The sequence below is a fragment of the Lissotriton helveticus genome, chromosome 6, assembly GCF_964261635.1.
Source record: "Lissotriton helveticus chromosome 6, aLisHel1.1, whole genome shotgun sequence".
Classification (NCBI taxonomy): domain Eukaryota; kingdom Metazoa; phylum Chordata; class Amphibia; order Caudata; family Salamandridae; genus Lissotriton; species Lissotriton helveticus.
This window is the reverse complement of record NC_136067.1, coordinates 852,968,330-852,995,343: the sequence shown is the minus strand read 5'-3', so window position 1 is coordinate 852,995,343 and position 27,014 is coordinate 852,968,330. Positions and strand designations below refer to the sequence as shown.

Genomic DNA, 27,014 nt, shown 5'->3' with positions numbered 1-27,014 from the left:
TACTATGTACACGAGCTCTGAGTTACGTTTTCCATTGGCAGACAGAAGAGACTATGCATCCCTGAATCATTATGGCTCTTCCGAGCGTCGAAGTCTCTTTATGAATTAGGCAAGGGGACCATAAATGCCGTTAGCAATATCACACCAGCACAGTAGTTGCCTGTAGCTTTTGTGAATGATTAAGGCAACATTTAATTTCAAATCTCAAGGTGGCAAATTCAGTTTTGGTAAGAATCACCCTGAATATTGAATCAAGAACGTTATCTAGCTTAGTTGTACAACTCTCAACATGGAGAACAGAATGCCATGGCTGATTGTTATAAGTGGGCTGGAGCACCAACACAGTCTCTAATAGAATGCAGACGTTTCTGTCCTTGAAGTAGGATTTGGTGTGGTTTTGCAGTGTTCTCAAAAAGATTTAGGGAAATTTCAGGTCCGTTGTACGACAATAGGTTCCTACATCAGTAGAATCCAAATAGGATTTTAAAAGAGGTGTAAATATTGTTTTCTTCAATTTTAACCCTTGCTTTATGGAGGCAATATTACATTTCTGAATTGCTGCTGCTCAACTCTGGGTTACCAGTTGTAGGCAGAGTGAGGCCTCAATTCTCATAGTGTTTCTGATCTGACACTGCTCCGATTTTGACTTGCGACCTGCAGATTCGACAATTTTACTCAGGATATTGAGGATGGAAAATATCTGTCAACTTCCCGACCAGTTTTCAGCCTTTCTCCTGTCTTGGTTTGAGAGCAGTAGAGGAGACTTGCCTAGTAATGCAAAGGAATTTATGTAAGATCTGTTCAGAGCCTGTGGCTTTGGAAGACTTTCCATGCTTCTTTTCTGAACAGAACACAAATCAAGATAAAGGTCTTAGTAATGTTGACTGGTCACCGTTTCGGTCAAATTGAACATATCTGTACTATGAAGTAGATAAGAGTATATTCTAGCAAGAAACATTTTGCTCTGATGTTGAGACAACCTTCAGCCATCAGCTGAATAACTTTGGATTCGAGTTTTGTTACTGTTTTTGAGAAATTGTCTTCTAACTCAGTTGGGATTAAGCGGTATATAAAAGGGTAGAAAACTGAATAAATAGAGTGGTGAAAAGACAAATATTGTGCCTTTGTTTTTGCTGTCTTTGCAAATATATTTTGGGGAAAAAGTCCCTGATCATGATTCATTTCCCTTGAATTAGACAGTGCTTCAAGATAATTGGTTCAGATGTTTACATTTCATTGACGACCATATTTAATATCACGAAAACATAACACAGTATCATTTCTTGATACATAATACCTACATGAATTAATAATCTGCTACTTAATAGAAACGTGTTTTTACCACCGACAGTTTTACTGTGTCAGCAGTTAAATGTGTGGGTACGGATTGACTTGTATAGTGTGTTTATATTCTTACAAGAGTTCAGTTGTGCAAAGTATGATGTATAGTAACAAATACATTTTAAGATATTATTTGAAATAATAAAAGATTACATGGATAATCTAATGTGGATGAACTAGTCAAGAGCGCTATTTGCCAAAGTTTGTCCTTTTTGCTTATGCCAAAGAAATACTCTGCTAAATACCTGGAAGTACTTCATACTCTTTCATTATGAGCAAGTGTGCATCAGTCATGGTTTCTCTTTAGTCTTTTCTAGCTCTGGTGAATCTTCTATCATCGTTTCCAGCGGTCTGTGAACTGATAGGCAAGCAGGATCTGCCAAACCGGACCGAATACTCACTCCGTGAAGTACCAACTGGCATCATTGTAAGTATATTAATTCCTCAGAATTTACAATTTTTTTTAAATAAAGGCTGTTTAATTGGACTAGCAGGAGTGTAGCTAAGAAAAAACCATGAAAGATTTATTAAACATGTTAACGGTGAAAAATAGGAAGCATGTTAACTATATTTTATGGTGACTGCTGTAGTTTAAACAAAAGCGATATTGAATGGGCCTGAAACAGAACTTAATTTGCTCTCCTTTCTCACATTTATGAAGAATGAGATAATGACCAAAACGTTACTGCAAATTATAAGTTTATACTTGGGATCCATTACTAGCCAAACAGTTCTTCCACACTCCAGTAAATGGGAAACTTGAGTTTTAGCCAGGAAGTCAGAATTGGTTGGATAGGACTGGATGTCATGAATTTAAATAATTCCATTTCTGATAAAACATGTCAGATTTTTTAAAACTTTAATATAGTCTTATAGGCCACCATAGCGGGCTATACCGGCCATTTAAGGCCCGCTCCCACGAAGGCAAGGGCCTTAAACAGGGCAGCGGGCCTTTAACCACTTGGATGCTAAGGCTATTTTAGATCTTTAATGCAATTTCCATTGAAACCAATGGAAACTCCATGACGAGCTGGGCTCGTCATGAGCGTCGAAGGGGTTAATGGCCCGTATAGCCCAGCTATGATGGGCTATAGGGCTATTAGAACATTCCGCCACTAGACAGCAGAATGTTTAAACAAATAAAACAAAGGCCTCACGGAGCTCGAGACGGTTAAAATCCCCTCTGGATCTGTGAAGCCTTTGTTCACAGCAATAGCTGTGAAAGTCTAACTAAACATTGGAATGTTGCTTTTCCGGCCTTCTACCAGCCATTAGAGCTCGGAGCACTCCATAATTTTCAATGGAGTGCTAAACATTCCGATGTTCTGATATATCCAGTGTCATACGTCTTCAGTTAAGGTAACTTGAGATGTAGCAGCAATACAGATGATAACTTTGTGGAGCTCGAGGGTGAGCCGAGGAGCCGTGCTGGGGACCATTTGTTCATCTCCTACCCACAAAGGTCAGGATCTTTTGGAGATCAGCAATTGGATTTTGCAAAGGATAGGCCAGCACCAACAGTGTCTAAACTCGTTTGGTAAATGTTTTCAAGTTTGGAGCTACCAACCCCATGCCAGAAATGCTTGGAAATTGCTGAACAGAATTTAGATACATATTTCTCTTGTAATTTTTGTCTCAAAATACAACGAGCTGGATCACAAAACATGTTTAGGTCTTTCCTATGATGAGCTTTTCGCTGTGTGCGGGTGAAATTCTTGAGCCCATACCAAAAGCGTGCATTGGGATTTAGAGCTCCCATGTCCCTTATTGCTTACCATTTGTTTGCTTTATTGGCACTCTCGTTTGCTTGCTTCTTATTCAGAGGCTTGCCTTCCTCTTCTTGTCTTTGTCCCCCACCTGGAGAATAGCCTCTTTACCATCCTTTTAATTGGCTGATTTATGTTCTTCACTTCTCACATTAGATACATTTTTTTTTATTTTCCTTTCAACACTCCATAAAAGTTCATGTGTTTTCTAGCTCACTTCCTCTTGTGCTGATTCCCCCCCTCCTCCCCAAATGGGGGCTCTGGTTAATTCCTCAACCCTGCCGAAACTCATCCATTGCTTTCCCCCTCAAGCGCCACTGTTTTTTCCTCACCCCCCCGTCCCCCCCCCCCCCCCTGTTCCTGTTGCTTCGCGAACCTCTTACAATCCATAACACTTTTTTAAGATTAATATTATTTTTGGGATTGGCCTAACATCTGCTATTTTCTGCCCATCTGCTCTGTGAACAGAAAGTTATTTTGTGCTTCTAAAATGTTCTTTTTTATTTACTGATTGAATAGCGTCCCCCATCATGTATCGATGATTAAACAATGAGACAATAGTGGGAGATGGGTGCACCTGTAGGGAAGGATGCACTGCCAGCAGCAGCCGTCATCAAGTCTTTTGTTTTTCTTTTTTTGTTTCGCCGATGCTACACAGTATTGGCAAAAAAAGCATTTTATTATCGATCCTGCACAACTTTAGCAAAAAGCATTGGGAAAGCTAATAGATCACAAGGGCGAGACTTATTGACTGTGCCAATACGTGTTGGTCACTGTTACCTGATTGGTGAATAACCTAGTGCTGTGTACAAACACCATGTAAGACTGTATCATGAAATCAAATTTGTGATGGTGATGGTAATATGTGTCTAGAACCTTTATGCTTATTTAAGACATCGAACTGCAGGTTACATACAGTGACAACACCATCATAGTTCATTTTTAGAACACACCACAGTAAAACAAGATAAGCACAACACACAAATACAACACAAAAAATGCAGAAACAAAACCATGCAGGACAAGTAAAAGTGGAGCGCCAATCAAATGCTAATCAAGAAAACCACACATTACCAGAATAGCCAAAACAAATTAACACATTTGCACGATATAAAAGCTTAGCCACACAACCACAAACAATTACAACACAGTAAGAACACAGCCTCAAAGCACAGTAGTACACAAACAAAAAGCATCGAAATACGTTTGAATAAAAATACAGTTCCAAATATCAGTTTTTTTGTGTTCTTGTGTGTGTAGTTATTGTGCTGCGGTTGTGTTTTTGTGTTGTGCATTGGAATTGTAATCTATTGCTGTTTTGTTGTGTTTTGGTGCTGTGTGCATTGCTGTGTTGTATGATATTAGCAGGGTTTTATGTTGCTGTTTTTTATTGGTTTGGTATTGTGTTGCATTCTGCTGTGATTGGGTTATTGTGTAATATTGTTCCATTTTGTTGTTGTTGTGTGTTTGGGTTGTGTTTTGTATTGTCTTTTTGTCAAGTATTGTGTTCTTGTTATACTTGTTTTACGTTGTATTCTGTTTATCTGATAGAGACTATTAGTTGTAGCTTCCTTACCTTAGAATTCCTGCAGCAGTACCCCTGTGTGTTGGTAGGTTGCGTCTTTCGGCTCCGCGTCAGTTGTCTGTGTCGTAGGCGCCAGTATGACAATTTATTTATTTATTTTATTTATTTATTTTATTTTGAAGGTTTTATATAGCGCTAGCTCCACCCGAGGGTATCCGAGCGCTTTACATCAGCAATGGTGATAAACAAGAAAAAAATAGCAATGAACAAAACAAATTATACGGGTGGTCAGACAAAATAAAAGGAACCATTTAGAGTATATAGTGAGAAGAGTGCATATAAGATAAACAGAAAACCAATTGACAGAACAAGAATGTTGTTATAGATAACAATTTTACAGTATGCCAAGGAGTATAATTCCTCCTGTCTCCCAATAGGCTTAAACATTCCTTTCTGTAGGTTTCAGTGGATTGGATGACTGTTGCTCCTCCTTTGTCGGCTGGCTTTGTAACTATGCTCTTGTCCTTGGATAGTTGCAATACAAGAATTGAGTCAACTTTTTTATTAATGCTTCTTTTGATGTGGTCTGGGCTTCCTTGGACTGCCCGGACCATTTCTTAAGATTGCAGTTCCTGTATTGAATACACGTGTGCAGGAGGGAACTGTCTGAGCATGCGTTACCTATTGATTTCACCAGCGAGTCTTGAATAGGATAAAAAAGTTTTAAACTTCCCCATTAAGAATTTTCAAGTCCATTAAGGACATGGAGGTGAGAAACATGCTTCTCATTTCTTTACTGCAACAAACAGCAGCCAATAAGCAGCTCTGCCAAGTACCATGCATCAGGCGTTAGACTAACCCATTTCAGTGTGGTGGTCCGCATGACAGCACTGAAATCCACTGTCAAGCATTTATAGCGCCTCAGCTGTCTGCCTGAGCCCTGCACTTTAGGCAGTCTCACACGCATAGACCGCCTAGTTGTTAGCACTACATGGCCCTGTGACACAATGCAACATCCCTGCCCTGGATGGTATCCTCATTTCAAACTATGAAATGCGATCCCGCAGCGTGCTGGCGTGTAGCAAGGAAGCGCACGGGGAAGCAATTTGGTTGCTACATTGTATTGAAGCGGACAGAACTGGGAGGACACTGCAACCTTGTTTCTGTTCCCCTTTTAATTTTTCTTTACAGTGTTACTTCATTGACCAAATTTCATGGTTTTACAATAGTGTAAGCACTGCCCCTCCATGTAGAACCACAGCCGGATGTCCGATTGAGGGAGCCACAAGATGGATGTCGGTCATGTGTCCTTGCGTGAGCGATGTTATTGAACGCTTAGGAGGTCTTGGACTAAATAGACAAGAGACATCACAATGCAGTAATAAGATAGGCTGCACAAATAAAAGTCAATTGACCAGTTATACAAAAAACTAAATTTCCCATAAATATGAGAACAAGTCACATCATCCACTAATCATCAGGCATTACCCTGCCAAACAGGGCTAACAATTTTCCTACCTCTTTCTTTGCAATTATAAAGTCAGTTCTTACTAACTCCATAACTCAACTATACTGAACTGTTATTGATCCCAAAACTGATATTGCTTTTTGTTACAATGTTTTAAAAGTGCAAGAGACGACCTTTGCTGTGCTGAAGAGGTGTTCAGCTTTTTGCTGCCTCCTAAAATAACCTTCAAATCGTACAAATAGATTAGGGGTCCCCCGTTTCCAATAGTAATTCAGTGGGGGTTCTCAGAATGCAAAAGGTTAAGAAGCACTGACCTAGAAGACTGGTCTGCAATGCTTAGTGTAACGTTGAAGGGGACAGAAGAAGCGTGACCTAAATATACACCGCCCATGCAGGCTGACATCATTTCTTTTGTCAGCGCCTTTTCCTTGTTTCTTGTTGTATGTTTATAATGATTGTATTTTTGTATATTTTTTCTCTCTGTGTACTGTTGTGTATAATTTTCTTATTGTCGTGTAATTGTGTATGGTTGTTCGGCTGCACGTGAGGATGGTTGGTTGCTTCAGGTTGATTGGGGGCGGTTGTGTATTTCCAATATGTTAAATTGTATTGTATATATTTTGAAAATAATATTCTTTTATGTCTAAAAATAAATAAGAAATATGTTTTTCAAATAAATTGTTGTGGGACAATGTTGATATGTACAAATTAATGGATATATTACCTATGTACTAAATGTGCTTTCTAGGAGAGGTCTTGTTCTCGTCTTATTTTGCTCCCTGCCTCCCTCTCCTAGTATTTCTGTACTCAGGGACACTTGTTTGTTATTGGAGATCATTTCTTTCTTATACTGTGCCAGCCTAGGCGCTGATCCGGAGAGAACTACTTCTTTTTTGAGTCTTGGACTCCTGGTGCGTCAAGGATGTCCCAGCATAGGACGGGCTTCAAGCCCTGCGGCTACTGCCATCGGACGATGTCAGTCACGGGTCCACACCTCTGGTGCCTGGAGCACGGCCAAGACTCGCAGTCATGCTACGAGTGCCAGCCCATGAATCCGAAGGCTTTGCAGGAGTGCTCCCGAAAGCTGTTGGAGGCTCGGCACTCTGCACCGCATAGCTCCTGTTCTCATTCAAGAGGAAGGTCCCGAGAACAGTCACGGAGCCCGCACTCCTCGTCGCATTCAAAGTCATCGGGAAGGTCAGGTAAGCACAAAAAGTAGTCGAAGAAGCACAGGCGTTCTTCGACTTCCCCCCTTCCATCGGCTGATGTGACGTGGTACTCTGAGTGTCGCCACTCGAAAGCTCCATTTCCAGAGCCTCCTTCTGAGACGACTCTTCGCCGCCCTGCTTTTCCCGGAGCTGGAGCGTCTCCTGCCCAAATCCCAAAATTCACTGAGGCACTGTACCTCATTTTTGGGGGGCCCTAGGCCTTCCACGCTGGCGGCTTTGGCCCCGACTCCGACGGGTCCCCTTGGATTGATTAGCAGATCTGGCCAGATGCCGGTTGATCTTACTCAACCTTTCCCAATGTCGCCTCTGGCGACAACGCTCCCGACGCCAACTGCAGCCCTAGTTGCTGTTGACCCCGACCCCATCCTCGTCGCCAAAGTGGATACGGAGCTGGACCGACGTCGATCGATGTCTGTTCCAGCACCAGAAGGGACTTTTGTTCCTGTCTTCATCCATGGTGCTGGTTTTATGTCACGAAAGGTACTGATGAGGAATGGGAGGGGCAGCTGGACCCTTTAACTGACCAGCTTGACGACCTTGTGGACTGGCAGAGGTACCTGGGTGAGGCCAGTAGTCTGGACACATTCCTAGACACTGGTCTGCTTTCTCCCCCCTTTCTCCCCCTTCTGTGACTGTGGAGGAGGGAGCTTCCTATGTCGTGGTGGTGAAGGACTATCGAGGTCCTTGGCCCTGAGCTCCCTGGCCCTGAGCTCCCTTCGGTGGCAGTCAGAGCTAACCTCCTGACAGAGGTGCTTCAACTTGCAGCTTCCACCTCAGAACCGCTTTTGCCATTCAATTTAGCCCTCACGGATGTCCTCCTGGGCACATGGTCCAAACCCAGCAAAGGGGCTCCTGTGGACAGGACAATCGCCCAACCCCACTGCCCCGCTCTGGGCGACTCAGTGTTCCTTACGCAACATCCCTCCCCTGAGAGCTTGTTTGTCCGAGCCTCATCTTCAAAGGGCGCATTCCCTTCTGCACCCCCGGATAGGGAATACAAGAACCTGGACCACCTTGGGAAGAGGATGTTTTCTTACTCTAGCTTGGCATTGCAGTCGGTGAATACCATATGCCTCTTGGGCCAATACTCTCCCATACCATCTGGGATACAGTTGCGGTGGTGTTTCCTCAGTGCCAGTGGCTGTTCTTTCCCAGGCAGTTATGGATGGGAGAGGCGCATCAAAATTCACCATACATTGTGGACTGGACACCACAGAGACAGTGGGTAGAACTGTTACCTCATCGGTAGCACTCAGACTCTACGCCTAATTGAGGACTTCTGGCTTTTTTGGGGATGTCCGATCTACCTTAATGGACATAACCTATGATGATATTCACCTTTTTGGCCTTTCAGGCAGACTCAGTGCTTGAGCACTTCAAGGAATCTCGAGCTACGGCCAGATCATTGGACCTCACAGCTACCTCTTGTCCATCTCAGTCTCCCTTTTGTCCCTTTCCTGGCTATGGAAGGGGAACCCAGCCACGTCCTGTCCTGCCCATCCCAGCCCAGCCACCGAGTCATGCAAGCTGTCCAGCCTCTGCTTGCCACAGATGTGGGACCCAGCATTCCCGTGGATCAGGGGGCCAGTGGGTGGGCCACTGGACCCTCCCCCAACCCCCTGCCTCCAAACCTTCCTAGTCCGACGTTTCAGGCCACAATGCGCCAGTCAGAGGCATGATGCGCCATCTCTCCTCTGCAGACAGTCCATCACGTCGGACAGGTGGGTTCTGCAAATAGACCGAAGGAGCTACTCCTTCACTTTTGGCCTACCCCTCCCTCCATGGCATCTTCTTATGACCGCATGCTGGAGATCATTATCCACTTCTCAGCGAGGAAGTTTCGACCCTCTTGGCCAAAGGGGCCTTAGAGAGGGTCCCTGTGCCAGAAGAAGGACGTGGTTGTTATTCCCTCTACTCCTACGTCCTATTCTAGACCTCCAGACCCTAAATTTCTTCCTCCGGAAGGAGAAGTTCAAGATGCTCACTTTGGCCCAGGTCCTTCCTTATCTCGACCCAGGAGACTGGAAGGTAGCGTTAGACTTGCAGGACGCTTATTTCCATATCCCCATTCTGCCTGCCCACTGATGTTACTTACGGTTTATGGTGGGCCATGAGTACTTTAAGTTTACTATGCTCCCGTTTGGCCTTACCAGTGTCCCCGGGTGTTCACGAAGGTGATGGCGGTGGTTGCAGCTTATCTGTGCAGATCAGGTGTGCCAGTCTTCCCCTCTCTCTGTGACTGGCTGTTGAAGACGACCTCGACCCAGGCTGTCGTCTCCCACCTCCAGACTATGGCGGACCTCCTGCACTTGTTGGAGTTCACTATTAATGTGCCGAAGTCACACATGACTCCCTACAGACACTACTTTTCATCAGAGTGGTTCTGGACACAGTGCAGTATCGGGCCTATCCTCCCAAAAGGTGAATCTGAAATATTCAGGCTATGATACTGATGTTTCTGCCTCTATCCCATATTTCATTGAGAATTACTCAGGTTGCTGGGCCTCATGGACTCCTGCATCCTGCAGGTAGATCAAGCCAGGTGGCATATGCAGGCTATGTAGTGAGAGCTAACATGAAATTTTAGGGGACGCAGCATCAGGGGAATCTTTCTGACTACATCCAGATCTCAGAGGGAACTGATTAACAACTGCAGTGCCGCTCGTGTGAGGAGACTCTCTGCCAGAACTTGGTCCGCGCTACAGGAGTAGCTTGCAATTGTTCCAGCCCGTTTTTGCCAGCGTGAGGAGTGCCAGAGGCGAGGCCGCAGAGGAGGTGAGAGGCGCGGCCCCGGGACTGCGAGGACCAGCCTTCAACAACCACAGCTGTGTCCTCTTCCCGGGCGAGCCGCGCCCCCTCCCAGTGCCCGCCCCCTTCTGTGCGCTCTTTACTCCTCGCGGCCCCCGCTCCGCGGGTGCCGCTCGTGTGAGGAGACTCTCTGCCAGAACTTGGTCCGCGCTACAGGAGTAGCTTGCAATTGTTCCAGCCCGTTTTTGCCAGCGTGAGGAGTGCCAGAGGCGAGGCCGCAGAGGAGGTGAGCGGCGCGGCCCCGGGACTGCGAGGACCAGCCTTCAACAACCACAGCTGTGTCCTCTTCCCGGGCGAGCCGCGCCCCCTCCCAGTGCCCGCCCCCTTCTGTGCGCTCTTTACTCCTCGCGGCCCCCGCTCCGCGGGTGCCGCTCGTGTGAGGAGACTCTCTGCCAGAACTTGGTCCGCGCTACAGGAGTAGCTTGCAATTGTTCCAGCCCGTTTTTGCCAGCGTGAAGAGTGCCAGAGGCGAGGCCGCAGAGGAGGTGAGAGGCGTGGCCCCGGGACTGCGAGGACCAGCCTTCAACAACCACAGCTGTGTCCTCTTCCCGGGCGAGCCGCGCCCCCTCCCAGTGCCCGCCCCCTTCTGTGCGCTCTTTACTCCTCGCGGCCCCCGCTCCGCGGGTCGCGCTCGTGTGAGGAGACTCTCTGCCAGAACTTGGTCCGCGCTACAGGAGTAGCTTGCAATTGTTCCAGCCCGTTTTTGCCAGCGTGAGGAGTGCCAGAGGCGAGGCCGCAGAGGAGGTGAGAGGCGCGGCCCCGGGACTGCGAGGACCAGCCTTTAACAACCACAGCTGTGTCCTCTTCCCGGGCGAGCCGCGCCCCCTCCCAGTGCCACGCCCCCTTAGCAGCCTTGCCTACATCAGCACGCTCACTGCCGCGTACCGCGGGACGCACGCGGGACGCAGCCCGGGGCTAAGCCCGGGCAAAGGGCGGGCCCTCTGTGGCCCTCCGGGGCCCGAGGGTGTCAGGCCGGGGCCATAACCCTTGCCATGTTTGTCTCTCGCTAACGCCAGCATCTTGATACATGAGTCAGAAACTGCTCTTTATAAACTATTCACGCTCCCCCTTTTAAGCTCTGATTTATATCCCATTATGCCCTCTAAATTGGTAACTATGGACAATTTCTTAATTAAAAAGGTGGCGCAAATTATTAGCAACAGAAGGGCGTCTCTGGGATTGGAGCTCCCCTCTACAACTACTCTGGAGCCACCACTCATTGCTATAGAGACACCCCTGATAGAGGAGCCCCCTGCCCCTGTACGCAAGATAATTACTGCAGTTGCTATGATCCATGCGGGCCAGAATGATGAGGATTCTAATGGCCCAGTCTTTCTGGGGACAGGCATAGGCTCTTCCGGAATACACGAGCCCGCAGCAAAGGAATCACCACGTAGATTTAAGAAAGCCCGAGTGAGACGCAGGGGGAAGCAAGGGAAAAATAGTTGTAAAAATCCAGAAGGAGGGGGGGGTGAGTTCGCATCTTCATCAGTATTTATAGGAAACAGATCAGCCGTATTTGGAGAAACAGGAGATACTACTGTGCCTAAACGACCTGGTGATTCTTGTCTTCTGATCGATTTTTCGCACACAGGGGTCGCTGTCAATAGCGAAAGCGCTGCCGATGACCCCACTATGACCAATAACCAGCCACTGTCCAGTACACCTACTAGTGTATCTGTATTGGACCTCTTTACCGGGAATGATAGTGTCAGGCTATCAGGTTCTCCGAAACTCCCCATTGAGCCATCCCTCATGTCCCCTACATCCCCCCTCATTATGACAAGCAATAAAAAAAGGGGGGGAAAGCCATTGGGAAATCAAGCTCATAAAATAAGTAAAGAAGTTGATATTGTATCCCAATTAGAATCTGGCGAAACCCTAGGATGTGAGGCAGCTATGATGGCCAAAATCGTAGAACTTATCAGGGGTGTGATGCAACCTCTTTTAGATAAGACTTTTACGATGTGTGCACATCTAGACCAAATAGAGAAGAAGGTTGAACAGAATTCCCTTCTCTTATCTGACCTGGTAAAGGGGATAGGAAAACCTAAGGCACACCCGCTATTAAAACCCAACCCACCTGTAAAACCCCCAGTAATAGGTCCCCCTCCACTGCAAGTAATGACAACACCAGCACTAATAACACCGGTACCCAAGCAAAAACAGAAACCAGTGAAAGAGGGAGTAAGTTCGGCCAGTCCGGCGATTACATCAATAACCCCTACCCCACAGATGGCCACACCCCAACTGGCTGCTTCTGTAACTAAGGAGCAACCATCTAAGGCAGGGGGAGGTCAAAATAAAGATGGTAGTAAGGACTTGGCAACGACTAAGTCAAATAAAGGTAACATCAACTCCACTGCCCCCGAAAAAACTAAAACTAATCATATTATAGACATAACCCCTGATTCAGCCCCTTATGTTATTGTAATGGCAGGGGTACCGGAACTGCCTGCAGGTAAATGGGAAGATCAAGGAGCGTTACGGAACAAGGTTGTGTTCTGGCTCCGTGATAATAGACCGTTACCTGCTTCAATAAACGGTGAAATTTAAAGCCTAAGGCGTGCCAACTGGGTAGGAGCTAGGCCAAAGGACAAAAATGGTGATGTTATAATCATCAATTTCAAGGATCATAGGGCCGTGAGGCATATTGGGGACTGGTTGGATGTTAGTAGTAGTGATTCAATCTCCACTCATCTCCTTTCCTATTTCTATCCCTATGCACCCCCAAAAAGTTTTAATAACTGGGGCAGGAATAGACAGCTTATTAGGAAGCCAGTCCAACAACGACGGAGGTTTGGAAATATAAGATTATGAGACATGACTGAGTTGGAGGGTGTACCGCCTCCGCGGGGTAGCTTTGGTTATGCAAATGGTCAAGGTTCCTCTTTTTACACCCAGAGGCCGGAGGATTACTATCCTAGAAATGAGTACCAACCCTATCAACACCCTCCTCCCAGTAATCAGTACCTACCACACCTGGAACCCTACCCCTTCCAATGTAGATCAAGGAACAATAGAGAATTACTACCAAATATGTATAATTTACCGATCCAAAACCGATACCAGATCTTCTCTGGTCTGGATGGGGTAGATTGACAACAAGCCCAGACCCCCATAGAATTTCTGGATGGGAATAAGCCTCCTTCCCCAGTCTCCCAAGTGTGTACTAGGGGTGGGGTCTCTTTTTCTAATATCAATTCTAATTTTACAGAGGCCCCTAGTGAGCCATCACAAGAACCTCCCATATTAAATAAGACCTCCGCCTCCGATGGGCCGACACCCTGTGACAGTGCTTCTCTAGATCAGGTGCATTCCTTCGAAGGTGATAATAATGGGAGTAGGGGAAAGATAGATAATGGTTCAATGCAGGCGAAGAGCGCTTTTTGTGAACTGCTCTTCTGGAATGTAGCTGGGCTGAAGCAAAAAATCATCAACCCAGCTTGGGAGTCTGTAATAGGAGGCAAGGATATAGTGGCCTTACAAGAAACATGGACCCAGGTCCCAATCCATATAAACGGCTTTAGAACCTTCTTTACCCCCGCAGTTGGAGGCCATTTTGGTAGGGCAAAAGGTGGTCTGACCACGTTTGTCTCTAATCACCTTAAAACAAAACAGGTCCAATGTCACTTAAATTCCAAATACTTCCAGCTAATAATTCTAAGAGATCTTAAAGGAGCAAAGGTGATTATCATCAATTTTTATAATAATGTCCCGAGGGATGAAATTGTGGTTGCGATTAAGCAGCTCAAGGAGGAAGTTCAGTTAGAGGTAGACAAAAACGACAGAGAATTAGTAATTTTATGGGGGGGGGATTTTAACTGCACGCTTTGTATCAAAGGGAGCCAGGGCCTATGTGGCCTAATGACAGAGAGAGATGTGAATCTGACCCACTTCGATCATACTCTAATGGGGGACTTGCTGAATGAATTATTGTTTATGTTTGACTTAGGGTTTGCCAATGAATTAGCGTTAAAACCCACACCCTTTGTCCCGACCTTTGTTGGTAGAGGCTTATCAACCATTGACTTTATCATCGCCTCCAGTAACCTTAGTCATAGAGTTGCGACGCTTACAAACATTCCACTGCCCATAAGTGATCATCTTCCCCAATGCCTTAAGATTGCAGATCTATTCCAAGACCCATCTACGGCCGCGCCACTTGTTGAGGCAGCGGTTGGTGTGGCCCTTGGGAGACAAAATGGCTGTACACTTAACTGGAATAAAGTAATCCCCGCAACTTTTTTCAAGGAACTCTGGGAGGTGTGCTCTACTAGCTTTTCGATCTGCCTGGGTCATAATTCTAGTAGTGACCAAATAATTGAGCACTTCGGCATTATAGCCGCAAACATAAAAAGTAGCTTAAGGGTGGAGTCGAAGCGTAGAGGTAAGGGCCCTAAGAGCTGGTTTGATAACGCATGCACCAGGGCTCTGAAAAACCTAAAACATGCAGTGCACAGAAGCCCCAGGGTCACAGGTCAAATAAGATCATGTAGGTCGGCATATAACCAGGCCCTTACAGCAAGGAAAACTGCGCTAAATAAGGAGGCCATTGATTCACTCTGCGAGGCTTCAAAGACAAAAAATTCCGCCGCATTTTGGAAAGTAATCAACACCCCTTTCCCTTATGAAACTCATACGGCGCGAATTGAGATCGCTATAACCGAAGATAATTGGGTGGATCATTTCTCCAACCTTTACAATGCACAGGATGATACCCGCAGTAGTGATCCTCAGACCAGTTTGGACTTGGAACCAGGACCAAATCTCGTTGTTTCACTCGATGAGGTACTGCTTGCCCTAAGAGCTACTAAAGGAGGAAAGGCTGCCGGTCCTGACGGGATCCCTGCGGATGTATTTAAAGAAAATCCTGAAATCTGGGGCCCATTGTTGGTACAACTTTTTTTTTTTTTATATATATATTTTTATTAATTATAACACAAGAGTAGAAATGTACATTTCGGGTATCATTGGTATAACATATTACAGTGGCGAACGGGCAGATGAAATAAAGAAATACAATCCAATTGTAGGCCTCTGGAAAGCATCAATACCAGCCGAAGCTGGGTCAAAACAATACAAGACAAATAATCATAAGCAAACATTATCAGAATCTGCCCACCAAGGATACAGGATATAAAATTAGACACTGGACACCCGAATATGCATAACAACAGGCTCAGGAGAATATGCCACATCTCTTGTGGAGAGGGGAAAAGGGAAAAGATAGGTCATAGAACAAAAGAAAGGAAAAAAAAAAAAAAACCACAACCCCCCACCCTGCACCCCTGCGGATGGCTACGACCTAACCCCACTAGCAGTGTGCCTGTCGCCCCCTAAACTACACCCCAAGGAAGGGAAAAGACGGAGGAGGAATATCTTACGACCCAATGCGGGCTCCCGGACTCCCCTCCCCCCCGCCGCGAACAGATGTTCCCCACCATGGTACTAAGAGAGGTAAAGCAGACTTATAAGCAAACTGATGGAGAAATCACCAGGAGAGAAAATACCATCCCGCCCAGCCCCAGACATAACAGAGGCAGCAAATCCCATTGTCGAACACAGTCAGTACACCAAAGCCAAAAAAGAAGAATCCCATATGGCCCTCACTCCCACCGATACCACCCAGCAGTGTCAAAGGAAGTCTCTGTACAGAATTAAAACAGTCAAGTTCAACCCTGGCCTCTACGATCCATCACACAAACCCTCTCCAATAGGACCAGCACAATAGCAAAGGAGTCAGAACGTTGTAGAAAGGGGAGAAGATCTATATAGCATGAAAGGGTCAGAAGAGTCAATTCTCGAAGTCTATCAGGGATACGAAAGTCAATCCAATGAATATCGATGGAGGTCCCCAGAAACAAAGAAAGAAAAAAGTCCTGTGAGGGCGATGACTTTGCCGAGTTTGCTGGCTGGTTAGGGGCTCCAGTCGCGGGCCGCTGTAGTTGCGCAGATATAATAGGCGTCAGATTATAACGATGCTCGGGGTTCTCCTCCCGGATAAAATCAAACTTTGCGGGGGTCACCATATGGTGCGGGTCTGACTCTGGGCTAGGGTCCGGTCTCGAACAAACAGTCTCGATGCGTACGGTTAGGTTGTGGAGAGCAGCCTCCATTTGCCAGTGAAGAGCCCCGATGGCGGCCATGACGGTCCCCAGCGTCGGTCTACACGCCGTCCGATCCATCTCCGCTTAATCGATGACAAAGCAGGTCATCAACCCCGGAGGTCGGCTACTCCGGGGAAACCAACTGGAGTGGGGTGGGCGAAGTCGACTGGCGACTGTCAGGCTGTGCGCTCGTTACACCGCTGCCGAGAGCGGGGGCCCCCCCGCGGACCCCGAGGGCTGCAGCAGGGTCCCAGGAACCGGACCCCCGCTCACCACGGCATCCACGTCTCGTCGCTGTCTAGCGAATATACGCAGGGACTCGAGACAACCACCAGGATCGAGAATTTGTGTCACTCCAATGAGACCGGACCCTGCCAGGTACCCGCGGCCGATGTTGTTCAACTGAAACCCGGCTGGGTCAGTACTCGAGGCCCCGGCTTACAGTCTGGAGAAGGCCCGAAAATGACAGACGGTGTAACTTCGTCAAAAAAGGTGATAATGACTCCGGGATTGCGTTCCTGGACTCAGTGACGATTCGGACACACAGGAGTCTGGCGGGAGGTCAGGATTAAGTTCAGGATATATCCACCAGCGACGGAGGTCGACGGAGCCGGGAGCTTATGCGGCCATCTTGGTTGCTAGCGTAGCTCCTCCCCTCTGGTACAACTTTTTAATGCGGCTTTATCAAGGGGCCCAAAGGAGTCTTGGTTCACCTCTGTTATTGTTCCCATTTATAAGAAGGGGGATAGAAACAGTTGTGCCTGTTATAGGCCAATCTCCCTTCTTGATTCTTCAATAAAAATCTTGGGTCGAATAGTGCTGTCAAGACTCCAAAGCTGGGCGGAGGAAAATGAAATTATGAGTGACCTGCAATTTGGTTTTCAAAAAGGGATTGGCACAATTGAGCAAGGCCTAAACTTGATGTTACTGCAACATAAATACATAAGGATTAAGTCGGAACGCTTGTATTTTACCTTTGTGGACCTCTCATCAGCGTTCGACTGCGTGTCGCACACCAAACTGTGGGCAGTCATGAAAAGTTTGGGAGTGGACAACACAATCATCTCCTTCCTGAGGGATCTGTATAGTGGAGCCACAGCTTCTGTTCGCTACGGTAGGGGGGGTGAATGCTCCAGACAATTTAGTGTGGGTCGTGGAGTGCGCCAAGGATGCGTTTTAGCACCTTTTCTTTTTCTACTTTACATCAATGGGCTTGAGCATCGCCTGCTGCATGAGTGCAGGGACATGCCCAGAGTGGGGAGGAGGGCAATCCCTGCTCTCATGTACGCGGACGATGCCGTGCTTATGGCACGCACTCCTCGGGCTCTGCAAAAACTAGTAGTAAGCTTTGAGAGCTTTATGCTTAATCTAGATTTGCTAGTAAACTGTAGTAAAACTTTTACAATGAACTGTGGTCCCAAATCAGGTAAACCGATGAATCGGATGATTTTAAATAATGTTCCTTTAGATAACACCCCAACTTTTTCTTATATAGGCATTTTATTCCATGAGTCTGGTTCTTGGACAAGTGCAATTAAGGCGAGAACTCTTTTATTTATGAAAACGATCATGGCCTTAAAGAATTTTGTAAGAAAACTGGGCAGGAAGCCGATAAAAGAAATGATAACCATCTATAAAGCAACATGTGTATCGGTGGCTATGTATGGTTCAGGCTTGTGGGGGTACTCAAACGTTGATCCAATTCAGGTGGTGGAAAACAAATTTATAAGGGAAGTCCTTGCTGTTCCACAGTGTGTTGCCACTTTTAATTGTCAGGCTGAACTGGCCCTACCCCACATAACAGACATTATTAAAATTCAACCCATCCTGTTGTGGCACAGGGTATGGACTACAAATGAATGTGTTATGAACCGGGCTCTATTACGGGATACCCTCAACCTGGATCACGTGGAGAGATCACAATGGCTGGGATATGTTAAGTGCTTTCTGACTGAGATTGGGTGCTATTCTTATTACTTGGATCCATCTACAATGGATAGCATCACAAGGAGCTCACTGAAAGCCCTCTGCTTGGTCCACCTTGAAGATAAGAGGAGGAGAGCTGAATCTCTGAAACACTCAGTACAGTCACACCTCCTGATTTTATGTGGGACTAAGTCTGTACAACCATACCTAACCCTGCCTATCACAAACTATGTTAGTTTCCTTTTAACCCGTTTTAGATTTTGTATATTTTTTAGATTGGTGTCTTTTCCTAGAATGAATTCATGGATACGTGCTCTGCCCCTCTGCCCGTGTGATGTCACCTCACAACAATCGGATATTCATATCCTTTTCTTTTGCAGACTCTATAGTGCCTTACGTAGAGAAATCATAGTCCCTTTTTTAAAAGAAATGAATTTTACTAGATGTCGCCCAGCTTTTTTAGAATTCCAGAGAATGGATACGGTTTTAGCTGTATCTGTAGTTTTAAAATTCCTAAAGAGTGTTTTCAAACTACGGAAACATATGGTAACAGAAATGTGTTAAATGTTCATTTCTTTTTCTGTTTAAGAATCTGTCTTTTTGGTCCTCCTGCTGAACTTATTTTAAGAGCTGTAATCATTGTAAATCTGTTTCATGTTTGTTACTTTTATGGTTCCGTGTTTTTAACCGAATAAAGTTCTTTGAATCTGAATCTGAATCTGAACAACTGCAGTGGTGGCTAACAAACCAAGATTGGGTCAGAGGCACATCCCTCTCCCTTCCCCAACAAGATTTAACAGTGGGGACAGATGTGTCTCTCGTGGGATGGGGGCTGCCATCTGGAAGAGGCAGAGATCAGAGGCATCTGGTCTGTTGTGGGGTCCGGTCTCCATATCAACCTTCTGGAGCTCCGGGTGATCAGACTGGCCCTGAAGGCATTTATTCCCTCTGTCAAAGGGAAAGTGGTGCAGGTGTTAACGGACAACAACACCGCCATGCGGTAGTGCAACAAACAGGGTGGGTGGGGTCGTGGACCCTTTGTCAGGAGGCTCGCCGCCTCTGGACATGACCAGAACATCAGGGTATAACCCTGGTGGTTCAACACCTGGTGGGTTCCCTGAACGCCTGAGCAGACTAATTCAGCCGTCAGTGCCTGGTTGTTAGATCTGGGGGTCTCTAGTTGGCAACGGTAGTCATCTTTGTCCAAATAGGGACCCTTACTTCTAAGTCAGGGTAAGGGGATTACACTCCTTAATAACCCCAGCTCACCCCCTTGGTAGCTTGGCACGAGCAGACAGGCTTATGTCAGAGGGAGTGTGATAAGCATGTGTGAATATACACAGTAATACAGTGAAGACACTACAGATGGACACAACACAGGTTTTATAAAAATAAGTATTCTTTATATAGACTTAAACACAAGACCACAAACGACAAAAATCCACAATACTACACTTAAGATCTCTTGAAAGATGATTAAAGTCTCTTAGTTCAAGTTGGTGGTAAATGCAACAAAGTTCTCAACAAAGTACCTGGATGCGTAACGCAAAGTGAACAAAAGGCTCGCAAAAGGGGAGATGCGTCGATTCCGTGACCCGAGGAAATGGTTGCTTCCTTCCTCAAGGCTTGCGCAGAGTAGGGGACTCGTCGTGAGCCTTACCGGTGCGGAGGTGATGTGTAGATTCTCAGCCTGCGGGCCCGTTGCGGTGCGCAAGATGGCGCCTTGATGCGATGCAATGATCCGGTTGCGATGCGAGAAGATGGCACCCTTGATGTGGTGATGCGATGACGATGCGATGACGCCCTGCCAGCCTTGCAACAACTCTGTACTTTGGAGCCGCGACAGGCCCTGCAACACGCTTCTCCGGTGATGCGATAGTGACTCTCTCAATGTTGTCACGCTTCTCCGGTGATGCCACAGCAGGCAGCTTCAATGAACACACGCTTCCAGGGAGATGCGACACAGGCACGCTTCTCCGGCGTTGCGTTGATTTCAGCTGCGGCAGCGACACGCTTCTTCTTGATGCGTCGCGCTTCCAGCTCCGAGCGGCACGCAAATGACTGGAGTCAGAATTCCCAGCAAGAAAATTCAAGGGGGGGATCTGGAGGTGAAGTCTTTTGTCACTGAGACTTCAGCAGGAGGCAAGCACAGTTCAAGCCTTTGGAGAATATTATGTAGATGAAAGTCCTTACAAAGTTCCTTCTCCTTTCCCTTGGCAATGAAGCAACCACTGCAGGCCAACCCGGCAAACAGCACACTGGCAGAGGGGCAGTACAACTCCTGCAACTTCCTTGGTTCTTCTCCTTGGCAGAAAGGTTTCTTGTTCCAGAAGTGATCTAATTTCTTGGGATCAGGGTCCTAATATTTATACCCCAAAATCCTTTGTTCTCTGAAGGCAGAGAGGCCTCTGCCTTAGTTCAAACCAGTTCCTGAGCACTTTGTTTACATGACTCTCTTCTTCCTTTCGTTGTGCAGGGCAGAGACATCAGCCGCCCCACAGGCGGTGGAGCCACTACAGGGGAGGGAAGATACAGCTCTGGAGCACTCCGTTGACATGATTCCTCCTCTCCTTTCACAGTACAGGGCAGAGACATCAGACAAGCCACAGGAGGTGGAGCCAGCATTATAGAGGGAAGGCCCAGCCCTATTCAAGTCCCAGGTGCAATTCCTCCCTCCCATCTAGATGCAAATCTCTCTATTCACCACTGGGCTGCCCCAGCCTGTCTCCTGGAATCCCCCAGCCCTGTCACCCACAAACCAAGACAAGGAATACACAACCCAGCAGAGGCGGCTCAAATGGTTAGGCAAGCAAATACCTACTTTCTAAAAGTGGTATTTGCAAACACAGAATATTAAAATAAACTTTACTAAAAGATGTATTTTATTATCCTGAGTTCATGCATACTAAATTCGAATTTCTACCATGTTCCCTGAGTCTGTTAGGATTATAAGAATGTAATAATCTAACTGCCCATTCTAGCCTATGGAGAACAGGTAGCCTTCAATAGTGAAAAACGAAAATGGCTGTAATTCACTATTAGAACATGCTACACACATCAGAGCATGTCCTACCTTATACTTACAATGCACCCTGCCCCTGGGCCTACCATAGGGGTGTCTAATATGAAGCAAAGGGAAGGTTTAGGGACTGGCAAGTGGGTGCACTTGGCCAAGTCGACATGGCAGTGCTAGACTGCACATAGGCCTTGCAATGGCAGGCCTGAGACACTCTTTACAAGCTGCTTCTGTGGGTGGCACAACCAGTGCTGCAAGCCCACCAGCAGCATTTGATTTACCAGCCCTGGGCACACATGGTGCACTGTACTAGGGGCTGACGGATAAATCAAATAACCCAATCATGGAATAACCAATTAGTACATCAATTTACATAGGGAGCACTTGCACTGTGGCACTGCTTAGCAGTGGCACAGTGCCCAAAGCATTAATCCAGCAAAACATATCAAAACAGAGGAGGTAACCCGTTGAAAATGGAAGGGAGACTCACGCCAATGATGCCAGGTCTAACACTGGTCGATCACGAATGGTGTCTCCATCTGGAGGTGGCGCAATGCCTCTTTCAGAGGTGGGGGGAACCTTGGTTAAATCTGTTCACCTCTGAAGAGAACGTGCAATGTCAGCAGTATTGCGCGCTGGAGTTTCCAAGGCGGCACTCGCTTGGCGATGCTTTTCGTTGTGAGTGGGGCTTCGGCATTCTGTACGCCTTTCCACCTATACCACTTCTGCCATAAGTGCTCCGGAAGCTCAGCACAACCAGGCTCAAGTCATTCTTGTGGCTCCGGATTGGGCACAAAGAGTCTGGTATTCCGACCTTCTGAGCATGGCCATCGATCCTCTGATCAGACTGCCCCTTCACAAGGATCTTCTGTCGCAGCAGCAGGGAATGGTTCTTCTCCGGAACCTGTCGAGCCTCCACCTCCTTGTGTGGAGATTGAGTGGCGACATTTGACAGCTTTCGACCTTGCTCCCGAAGTCTGTGATGTCATCTTGGCAGCCAATCGTCCCTATAATCGCTAAACGCCTGTAGATGGAACAAGTTTTTGAAATGGCGCACAGCAAAGGCTGTTGATCCCCTCTGTCCCTCTTTCAGAGGTCCTCTTGTACATAGTTTCTTTGTCCCAGTAGGGTTCTTCCTTGGGCACCGTTAAGTTATCTTGCAACTATCTCTGCCTTTCTGAGAATTCCAGATCAACCTTCTTTGTTTAAGTCTCCCATTGCAAATAGGTTCCTTAAGGGCCTTACTCATTTATTTCCTCTGACCCCTTTCATTATGCCCCAGTGGGATTTAAATTTAGTTTCAACTTTTCTCGTGTGTGCTCCATTGAGGCGCTTCATAATTGCCCTTTTAGGCTTCTAAATCTTAAAACTGCTTTTATTATTACCATCTCTTCTGCTCGCAGAGATAGCGAGCTTCAGGTTCTGTTTTCCAAGCCTCATTATCTGTCTATCCATCTGGATAAAGTGGTGCTTCGAACGAAAGCTTTGTTCCTCCCTAAAGTGGTCACGCCTTTCATGTGGGACAATCCATCATTCTGCCCACCTTTTACCCACCCTTGCATCCCTCCAAGGAAGAGGAGAGACTCAACCGCCTGGACCCAAAGCTTGTGTTGTCTTTTTATCTTTATAACACCAAAAATTTCTGGGTGGATGATCAACTCTACATTGACTATGCAGGTGCCAAAAAAGTCGGGCTGTGCAAAAACGGACCATCTCTCGATGGTTTGTCCTCTGCATTAAAATATATTATGCACTGGCGATGAATGAACATCCTGCGGTGTTGCGTGCTCACTCCACTAGAGCAACAGCGGCAACAACTGCGTTAGCACGTGGAGTCCTAGTCCTTGATAACTGTCAGGCAGCGACGTGGGCATCCCTGCATATATTTAGCAGACACTACTGCCTGGACAGTCAAGTCCGGAGGGAATGGGTACTTTGCCCGTTCTGTCCTCCAGGACTTTCTGGTGTAATCTTGTTTTGCAGACCCTCCTCCGGGGTTGGTATTACTGGAGTATCTATTCTAAGGTAATAAATCTACAACTAATAGTCTGTATCAGATGAACAAGTCACTTACCTTCTGTAACGATGTGTCTGGTAGAGACAAATATTAGTAGAATATCCTTACTGCCTCACCCATCCTCCCCGCTCTGCGAACTGATTTCTAGGGATAGGGACTCCCCTTAAGGGCCCTAGTTTTGATGCACCACTGGTTGTTGTCTTTCATGGCTCTATGCTTATGGCGTGGAAAGTCACGTTAAGAACTGAGGTCAGCGGGCATGGGCGGCGTTTATATAGGTCTTTCTACGTCATCTTTGCGCTCACAACTCTGACGCCGGATGCGGAGCCGACTGACGCCACCTACCGACATGCAGGGGTACTACTGTTGAAACATCTTCGGATCCAGACTGACGCCTGGGGGAAATTCAAAGGTAAGAAATCTACAACTAATATATATATATCTCTACCACAAACATCGTTACCGAAGGTAAGTAACTTGTTCTTCATGTGTTTTGTTGGTGGCGTTTTCTGTTGATTTGTAACTTTTGTTTTATTTATGTGTTTCATTCTTGTGTTAAACTGTGGGTGTATTGTTATTCTGTAGTGCATTATATTATCTTTTGTTGTAATTTCTCAATTCGATTGCGTAATTTACTTCCTTTCTGGTAAGAAATGCTGCTACTTCTTCAACTTAAAGCAGCGCATTCTATGAAAGCTTCAAAGAAAAATAACCAAATCAAATCAAATCAAAGGAGACTTTATTTCGGTTGTATTTCAAACCATAAAAGTACACATATAAACAATACAATTAAAAACACATTATTCACATTATTGCCACCGATTATAACCACAGTACAGAATCTCATTACACATATCTCAGTAGCGGTAAAACGGGGTGGCTAACAAATACAAACAGTGCAAAGTAAAATGCAGAATACATAATTATATATCCATAAACTGGCAAATTAGTCAAACAAAATAAAGCGGTCATTGGTCCAGACAGAGTCTCAGTCTAACAGCTAGTTTTAAAAACGCTATTATTTGGAGAACACTGTCGCTGTGCAAGAGCTGTAGATAAATAAGAGCTGGTCTGATTTGGTTAAAATTAAGTCTTCTTAGGAGGGCAACAAGATAACGTCGGCGTGGATATTCATAAAACCTACATAAAAACATAAAATGCAGCATATCCTGTGGAGACTTCCCGTCGCAGCCACAGGGAGCTGCAGACTTGCTAAAAATGTCCGACTTGGGTCTGATTAAAAGATGATGGAAGATATTAAATCTGAACCTTGACAACAGAAATTTTTCATGTGAAGTAAATGATCCTGTTAAATAAGGTTCAATGCTGTCACAGGTCTTTAACATAACATATTTCCTGACACTTGGCTTCAACAGTTCCTCACTTTCTCTTTGGGCGAGCCTGTCATTACAAAATGCATGTTTGATTGCTACTACGTCACCCTTTACAATCCTGCTAGGATGGTCAAACAAATCTGGACGCCCCAGCCTTTCAAAGCAGGATTTCAGATACTTTAGCCAGGGGATGCACATAGAATTATCCTGAGATACGAGATCTCTTACAATCTGGTGAGTAAGAGGTATATCCTGATTTAACCACAGGTTAACCCAACAGGTCAACGGCCTTAGAGCAAAGTTATCACATAGGTACTGAGTCCCCAATTCTTCATGGACTGCCAGATTAGGAGTACTGGCGGGCACACATAGAAGACGTTTTAGGAAATTATTTTCAACGACCTGTAGCTGATCTCCTGCTACATAGCCCCATAGTTCGCTACCATACACTACTGTAGCGACTGATTTAGCGTTATATAATTTGACCATTGCACTAACTGGTTTCTTCCCCAGTTTCGAGGCAAAATGGAAAATAGATGCGTTGGCCCTCGCTAATTCCCCCTTTTTCTTGGCCAAGTGAGGGCCCCAGCTAAGTTTGGTATCAAATAAAACGCCAAGATAAGAAAACGTTTCTGTGACCGGGATTGGGACATCATCAAGTTTAAACACAAAGTTCTTTTTTGGTTGCCGGCCAACATGCATAATGTATGATTTGGAGTTATTGACCAGTAAGTCCCTGTCGGTCATAAAAGCATTAAAAGCATTTAAAAGCATCTGGAGTCCCCTCTCCGTTCTTGAAATTAAAACCGCATCATCTGCGTATAAAAGAACTGGAATACCCCACCTGCCCACTCTAGGACAGTCTACCTGTACCTTCTGTAAAACAGCATCTAGTTAATTTATCTAAAAATGAAAGAGAAATGGAGCGAGAATACACCCCTGACGCACTCCCTTCTTAATATCAAACTTGCCAGTAGTGTCACCATTCGCAGAGTATCTAACATTAGCACTGGTATAACTGTGCATGTCCACCAGGAAGTCGACAATCCCTGTATCTACTCCCTTCTCCCTCATGTACTGCCACAGCCTTCCCCTGTTGACACAGTCGAAGGCTGATGACAGGTCCATGAAGGCGAGATGGACAGTTCCCTTCTGTGCCACCGTATATTTACTCAGTACGAGAAACAAATTAAGACACTGGGTTGTGGTGGAACGCCCCCGACAGAAACCATACTGGGAAGTCGACATGATGTTATTGTCGGTTGCCCAGCATGTTAATCTCTGTAACAGAATTCTCCCCATGATCTTGACCATCGAGTCAATTAATGAAATTGGCCAGTAACAGTGGGGACTGCCCTTATCTCCTTTTTTAAATACTGGCACAATAGTCGATAGTCCCCAAGCCAGCGGACAACCTGCCTTGGCAGCAGCATTAAAAACTGCCACCAAAATAGGTGCCCAAAAATTCGGTTTAGACTTAAACAAGTCTGGGGGAATCCCATCAGGTCCTGGGGCCTTTCTTGCTGTCAATCCTTCTATGGCCTCCAACACCTCCCTACTGTCAAATTCAATAGTTCCTCCTCTACCGCCAGTGACTGACTCCCCTCTTACAGTGTCCTCTGAACAATACAGTTTTTAGGTCTCGCCTGTCGATGCGCATGCGCATCGAGCAAGGCGAGAGTATTGGCACTTATCCGCTCTTTATCCACACTGCAAGGAATCGTGGCGATTCCTTGCAGTGCACGATAAATTTAAGCTCAATGCGCATGCGCATTGAGCTTAAATGCGCGTGCACATGCCCTCAGCCGCCTACTCTCTCTCTCAGCATTCCCACAACTCCGCCCCCTCACTACTTGATTGCACGGCCGCTAGGCCGTGCCTCCCCTACTCTCCTCCCCCCTCCTCCTCTCCTCCCATGCCTGCCTCAACTCTCCGCCTCCCGATCTTTTCCTAGCTCCTGATCTTCTCCTGCCGGGGTTCCGATTTCCCTTGCACCCCCGATCGTCCCCTGATTTCCTCTTGTCTCTGCCCTCGCCGGATCCTCGGTTTCCTACTTCCTGGCTCCCTTTTTTTTTTTTTTTTTTTCAGTTGTACTGGCCTGACGGGGGATATGTGGGGCTGTGCGGAACCAACAGTCAGATGCCCGGAATGAGCTAGGTGTTACTCCGACATCGGCCGTGCGGTTTCTTTACTCAGCCTAATGCACCACGGGGCTGGTATACGTGGGTGTCTGCTACACCGGGCCTGGTCTCTCGCGTGTAAGATGTGGCTCAAACGGTAGGGAGGCCGACTTTAAGATCGGGAGCCATGTTCGTATCTGGCAGGAGGTCGGGCAGGCGGTGTTTCTATACAGGAGTATCCCCCCAGTCTCATTCTGCTAGTGGTCATGTTACCGCTGTGGTAACTTTTCACCCCGTGCCAGCTTGGGGGCGCAGCGTATGTTGTGCAGGGTTTTTCTTTTCTTTCTTCCCTCT

General features: G+C 46.3%; 1 protein-coding gene across 2 annotated transcripts in view; it reads left to right on the top strand.

The window, feature by feature from the left end:
- Positions 1-27,014, top strand: part of TBC1D32 (TBC1 domain family member 32) — a 940,667-nt gene that overhangs the window by 516,510 nt on the left and 397,143 nt on the right. For both annotated transcript variants that reach the window (XM_078648467.1, XM_078648468.1), the window contains one exon: positions 1,649-1,768. In XM_078648467.1, coding sequence (XP_078504593.1) covers positions 1,649-1,768 — 120 coding nt within the window. The remainder of the gene's footprint in view (positions 1-1,648; positions 1,769-27,014) is intronic.